We start from the raw sequence: 6,621 nt of genomic DNA on the forward strand, positions 1-6,621 counted from the left end.
TGCCATTCTGTATCATAAAGTCCGGCAGCTTATTCGGATGTTCTTGCACGGCCTGCATCGTGCGCTGATGCCACTTGCATGTCGATGTAATGGCCGCTAGTGCCTGTCCCGTGGTGTCGGTATCTTCTTCATCTTTCCCCTCCTCTAGTAGCTGGCGCGACAAGGCGTCGGGCACATAATTCAAGGCGCTTTTCCGATATTCCACCTCGAAACCGTGCTGTTGTAGGGCAATTGCCCATCGTGCTAAACGGCCGGTCGGGTTTTCCAGTGAGCGAAGCCAGTGGAGAGAGAAGTGGTCGGTGATGACGCGGAATCGGTATCCCTCTAGGTATGGCCGCATTTTCTTTATGCCCCATACGACCGCGAGGCACTCCTTTTCTGTCGCGGAATAGTGTTTTTCGGGCTGCCGCAGCGGTCTACTTGCATATGCGATTACATGTTCTTGTCCCTCGGTCGTTTGAGTTAGGACTGCCCCTAGCCCGGCGTTACTGGCGTCTGTAGGACGAAGGTGGTCGAGAAATCCGGGCAATGCAGTACTGGTGCGGAGGCGAGATGTTCTGGATGCTTTCGAAGGCCCGGATGCTGGCTGGTGGTCCACTCCCATCGCTTATTTTTCCGGAGGAGATCGTTCAGTGGTGCGGCCAGTGTTGCTATCCCGGGTATAAATCGGCGGTACCAGGACGTCATCCCTAGAAATCGTCGGAGGGCTGGCAGGGAAGTGGGCGGCGGGATTTCCATGATGGCCCTGACCTTGTCCGGGTCGGTCTTTAGCCCCTTCTGGTCGACGACGTGTCCAAGGTATTTGAGGCTGGGCCGCGCGAAGTGGCACTTGTCCGGGTTGATTTTAAGGTTCGCGTCTAGCCGTTGTAGCATCTCGCGGAGATAGCGGAGGTGTTTGTCGAACGTCCTTCCGAGCACCACGATGTCATAGAGGTAGGCAAAAGCTTGCGGCTCCATATCCGGCCCGATAACGCGGTCCAGTAGTCGTTGGAATGTGGCTGGCGCGGCGTGTAGCCCGAAGGGCATTACAGTCAAACGGAACTGCCCCCTTTCCGGGATGGCGAAGGCGGTCATCGGTCGACTATCCGGGTGTAGGGCGACTTGCCAGTAGCCATTCTTGAGATCGATGGTAGATAGAAAACGGGCTTTTTGCAGTTGGTCGAAAATGTGTTGTACTGGCGGTAGCGGGTATGCATCTCGTACGGTGACCTCGTTGACCTTGCGAAAGTCGATGCAAAAATGGTACCGTTTGTCTTTCTTCTTTGCCAGGACCACGCCGGAATTTCACTGGCTACTAGTAGGCTCGATGTGTCCTTCGTGGAGCATCTCGTCGATCTCTTTGTCGATAATCCTCTGTAGAGCGGGGTTGAATGTTTGGTATCGCTGCCGTATCGGTTCTTGGTCATTCTTCAGGCGGATGCGGTGTTCGGTGAGCGGCGTGGTGTCTCGTAGCTGCGCAAATTTCGGCAGAAATTCGTCCAGCAGCGTTTGTAATTCCGCACGTTGTCCGTCGGAGCAGGCGACGAGTCCGGCGGTTGAGTCAGCGGTGGATGCCTCGGTGGGTTGCAGGGCGGCGATCGTGGGAAGGCTCCAGCTTTGTGTAGTAGGTGGACGCCGGCGATCACGGTAGATGTCAGTCCGGGTAGCACGTGGAAGGTCTGCGGCCCGCGGTAGTGTCCCAGGCGTATTTGGACGCGCATTTCCTCTTGGATTCGGCCCGTCCGGCCATCGGCTAACTGTACGGAGGCGGTGATGCGGTGGACCTTGGTATAAAGCCGTATGCGCTCGGCGGTGTCTTCGGCCACGTAAGACAGAATTGCGCCGCAGTCTAGCAGTGCGCGGTGTTGTTGTCCGGCGATTTCTATGGTCCCCCATGGTCGTGGATCGGTTTGTTCATCTCGGGAGCTGATGCTCGGCAGGTGGGCTTTTACGCACCGGTGTCAGGACTGGCGGTAGATCGGGAGGCCCCCTCTTTCTCCTCGGCCTGTTTGGCGTATCCCGGCGTGCCGTGGCAGTTCCGGGTGAGCACCCCCTCCTTCCCGCACTGCGAGCAGAACAGCTTCGGAGGTCTGTTGCAGAAGCGGCGGGTACGTCCTTGTTGCCCGCACCCCCAGCAGCACTCGCGAGAGTCGTATGCGGGGGTGATGGCGGCGGCGGCGACGGCGACGGTCTTCGGCTTCTTGCCCTTCGGTGGTTGGTAGTTCTTTTCGTAGCGCCTAGCGCGCTCGTAATCGTCGGTGAGCTGCAACAATCCCGGGAGGTCGAGGAAGTCATTTCGATACCAGAGCAGCGCCTGGTCTTCGAAAAGCAGCGGGAGGCATCGTTGTAATTGTGCCTGTGTCAGCCCGTAGCTGAGGCACAGATCCTCGTGGCGTTCTAGGAATGCGACGCCGTCTTTTCCGTCGAACTGGCATCCCCATTTGCGGACGGTATCCAGTAGTGCGGCCGTGTTCGATAAGGTCCCCTTGCGTCGTGTTCGGGGGTCCCTCAAACGGTCGCCATCTCGTCTGCGCTGTTGTCGTCGGCCGTGGTTTCTCCTCCCGTCATTTCACGCTTGTCGGAGCCGTCGCACAGTGGGCCAGAATTGACTTTTTTTGTTCAAAATGGTCTAGAGACCTCAATATTTAACCAAATAGAACAAATTTTTTTTTAAATTACTCGTGGGAAGATGCCAAAGAAGACTGTCTGAGCCGATTTTCAATAAATTTTATCCCTCGAGGCATACAACTCCATATTCTCATTGAAAAATACAAAATACCTTGACGCAATAATGACAATACATAAAACGGTAACTTTTACCTGCAAAATCTTACTTATGGGCTCAGTGACATCGAAACAATACAAACTCACATTACAGCAATGACTGCATGACTTCATGATTTTATGTAATCAAAATAAAAAGTATAATAAATTATACTTGTAGCTTAGTATGACTCGAATTAGCTATACTTAATGAAAAGTATACCCAGAATGTGCCACGAGGAGGCTTCGAGTTTACATTTCATGGGGTTTTGTTTTTTTTTGCAAATTTAATTTTTTACATTTTTATAAATTCTTTTGTTTTTGAATTAATATTGATCAATACAAGTCCAATAAATCCTGTGCTTCTGGATCAACATTTTTAGGCTTTTTGTGCCATTGGATTCTTAAACTCGCTATATAAGGATCTGAAGAAACAAATAATTTTTTTATGAGGTCTTCGTTTGTAGCTAATCTGCTGCACTTGCGCGTGTTGTACTCTCGTGTCCTTTTAAAAACTTTATTTAAAGCTTCCTGTGCTTCTTCTGTCAACAATCCAATAGGAAGAACAGCACATTCAACAATTCTCCATCCATGAATTAAAATTTTGTGGACAGAGGAAGGCATCTTGTACCAAGGATATAATTGTACATATAATTCAGCTGTTTGCAGACAAAAACTTTTAAATTTTTCAATATTTATTTTGTAGCCACACGTTATAACTTGTAGTATAATACTAAATTTTTTTATTAACACTTCGCTTATTCCTGTTATTTCGTGGGTTAACTTAGGATCTGCAAAAAATCTGCGAGCAGTATTGCCATCGTTTGACGTTCCACAACCTTGTTTCACAACATCAACGATCAATCCCATCTTTTCACGGAAGAGTTTTTGAATTTCAGCTTTCTTGTTTTCTTTTAGTCTTTTTTCTTCATCTGTTCTTGCTATAAAGTGAGCAAATGGTAAACAATAAGAAATATGTATCAGACATTCCATTAAGCGAATTCAGGCATGCAATGTAGCTTAACCGTATTTTAAATTTTCAACATTCTCATCTTTTTTTTTTTTACTTCTTCTAGATCGTTCATTTCCTTTGGTGATGCACCACATATGTAACACACTGCTGCCGACTTTGTTTCCGTAACATACTGACATATTTTTCCATCTGCCATCGTGAAATGCATTTGGTGATCAATCGTATATTCTAGTCCATCAACACAAATTTTTGTAGGAAGAAGATTATTAATCTCGTCTTGTATTAACTGCACGTCAGTCAAAACTTTTTCTTTTGTTTCTTTTATAAATTCAAATTTAATTGGCCTACAATATCTTGCAGAAGCTGGGTGAGGGTTTTTCCAGATAATTGTTTCTGTATTTTTTATTTTTAATACTAATGGTACCATAGATGCCATGAAAACACTACTGTCTAATAATTGAAAGTCGGAAAAAACTTGCTTATACATGACCCGAAGATCCGTCACAACCCTATTTCGTAATTAATATAAAAGACGTATAGTTTGCAATACCTTTTATAACGTTCGTGCTTTCAGATATAGCAAGTATGCGTTCAACAGTGTTATCCAGTAATTTTTGTAAGTTAACTTTAGCATATGTATCAGTGATTTCAATTTCAGAATCGTCTGGATAACATTTTTTCTTATATTCAGCAAGATTGTCATACGAAGGAAAGATATTTGCACCTGTTTTTTTTTTACAATACGTCGTATGTCTCTATGTCTACGAATGTCTCTATATTACTCCTTTGATAATTTAACGTCCTCAATTACAGCAATTGCTTCGTCAGCAGTGAGTGGTTGAATTGCTTCTCCATAAGAATCGTCAATGGTTTCATTATCAATATCTAATTTTAAAATTTCAAAGATTTTTTTAGCTTCTTCTTTCTTTCCGGATGATTTTAAATTTAATATAAAAGCTTCTTGAATTTCATTAGCAGAATAATTCTCATTAAGCTGCATTATCCTTCGTCTTTTAGTGGATATTGAACATTCATTGAAATCACTAATAGGTCGCCTCCCATACTTTCTTTGCAGAAAATCAAAAGTAAATTTACTATCTATCCAAGTTTGATTGGTTTTCTTGAATTGATCTTTTTGGTAAAAACTTTTCTTAAATTTTTGGTAAAAGATTGCAATAAAATAAGACAGTCCTGATTTGAATATTTCTATTAGCGTTGAATCAAGTCTTGTACTAATATTATTTCCTTCGTCAATTTTATTCAACAAAATCGTTGCATCTTTAGTATTTGTCTCAAATAAAATGTCACAAAGTAATTTATTCGGAATTATTATACTCTCCATTTTCTGTCTTATTAAATATTATACTTAATATATTCGGACCAATATGAAGCAAATTCTACAAGAGATACAAGTAAGATATAAAATAAATCATAGCATTAAGAATAAAAATATAACTATACAGAGATATGAAAAGCAAAAACAAGAGAAAGATATAAATTAAAATAAAATATTGAAAACTTACATGTCCAAAGTCAATGAATAAAATTATAAATCAAGTAAAATTAAAAAATAACGATGGTAAACAATAATGTTAAAGAAAGTATAAAATCATCATACGTCCATCATATGATGAGTCTGCGAATCGATTGAGGATAAATAACAAAACAATCCGTGATATATACGGAAAGTAAACATTAGGCAATTTTTATTATTCTATTACAAGTTAAAAATACAAGTTAACTTAACTTGAAAACTAATGTACAAATCAAAACAGAAAATTAGAATACAAAAAACATGAAAATCGATTAAAGATTGTTGAATAAGTATTAATTCAAAAACAAAAGAATTTATAAAAATGTAAAAAATTATTGCAAAAATTTGCAAAAAAACCCCATGGAATGTAAATTCGAAGCCTCCTCGTGACACATTCTGGATATACTTTTCATCAAGTGTAGCTAATTCGAGTCATACTAAGCTACAAGTATAATTTATTATACTTTTTATTTTAATTACATAAAATTATCAAGTCATGCAGTCATTGCTGTAATGTGAGTTTGTATTGTTTCGATGTCACTGAGCTCATAAGTGAGGTTTTGCAGGTAAAAGTTACTGTTTTATGTATTGTCATTATTGCGTCATGGTATTTTGTATTTTTCAATGAGAATATGGGGTTGTATGCCTCGAGGGATAAAATTTATTGAAAATCGGCTCAGACAGTCTTCTTTGGCATCTTTCCACGAGTAATTTAAAAAAAAATTTGTTCTATTTGGTTAAATATTGAGGTCTCTAGACCATTTTGAACGAAAAAAGTCAATTATGGCCCACTGTGCGTCGGAGGCGAATTTGTTGCTCGCGGTCGGTTTCATCGCGGTATCTTGCCTATTCACTTAATCAGTCCATGTTCGAGCGCTATTTTGTAACCGTGAATTATGAATTCTATTGGCTACGGATAGTCGCGGGAATTCAGGGTTCTGGCGGCGGGCTGGTTAAGTGAATGAACAGAAGCAAGTGATATATATGCTTAATACTACGGTTTATTTGTAACTGTCCTAACTAATATATACAATCGTCCCTATCTAATATGTACAATGCTTATCAACTAATATTTCGCTGTGCGAGGCGCGTAGGTGTGAGGTTGGCGAGCTTCGTCGCGGTACGCAGGTGCGCGTGGTATCTTGCTGCCGGTTGGCTGCGGCGGCCGTACGGCCCGTGCGTCGGTCGATCGGTACGCCGATTGGCGGTAGCGGCCGGTCTCGGTGATCGCGGCGCTCGTGGCGGTACAGCTACAGCTGTGCGGTACGAGGCGGCGCTCGTGTCGGTTACGGCAGTAGCCGGATTGGCTGCGGTGCTATGGTCGCGGTTGCGCGGTGCGGCACGGTACTCCCATTCGTTGAGTCGGTCGGCG

The 6,621-nt window shown here is 43.1% G+C and overlaps 1 protein-coding gene across 1 annotated transcript; it reads right to left on the minus strand.

Annotated features, from left to right (window-relative positions):
* Positions 1-3,060: 3,060 nt before the first annotated feature.
* LOC118645723 lies at positions 3,061-6,355 on the minus strand. The gene has a single exon (XM_036287417.1). The coding sequence runs from the start codon at positions 3,733-3,735 to the stop codon at positions 3,079-3,081; it is 657 nt and encodes a 218-aa protein (XP_036143310.1). The 5' UTR covers positions 3,736-6,355; the 3' UTR covers positions 3,061-3,078.
* Positions 6,356-6,621: the final 266 nt, after the last annotated feature.

This window comes from Monomorium pharaonis, chromosome 5 (assembly GCF_013373865.1).
Source record: "Monomorium pharaonis isolate MP-MQ-018 chromosome 5, ASM1337386v2, whole genome shotgun sequence".
Classification (NCBI taxonomy): Eukaryota; Metazoa; Arthropoda; class Insecta; order Hymenoptera; family Formicidae; genus Monomorium; species Monomorium pharaonis.

Bases quoted from the DNA above. Each gene is read 5' to 3' on its own strand.
- LOC118645723 (XM_036287417.1), bottom strand. From the start codon at position 3,735: ATGGAATGTCTGATACATATTTCTTATTGTTTACCATTTGCTCACTTT.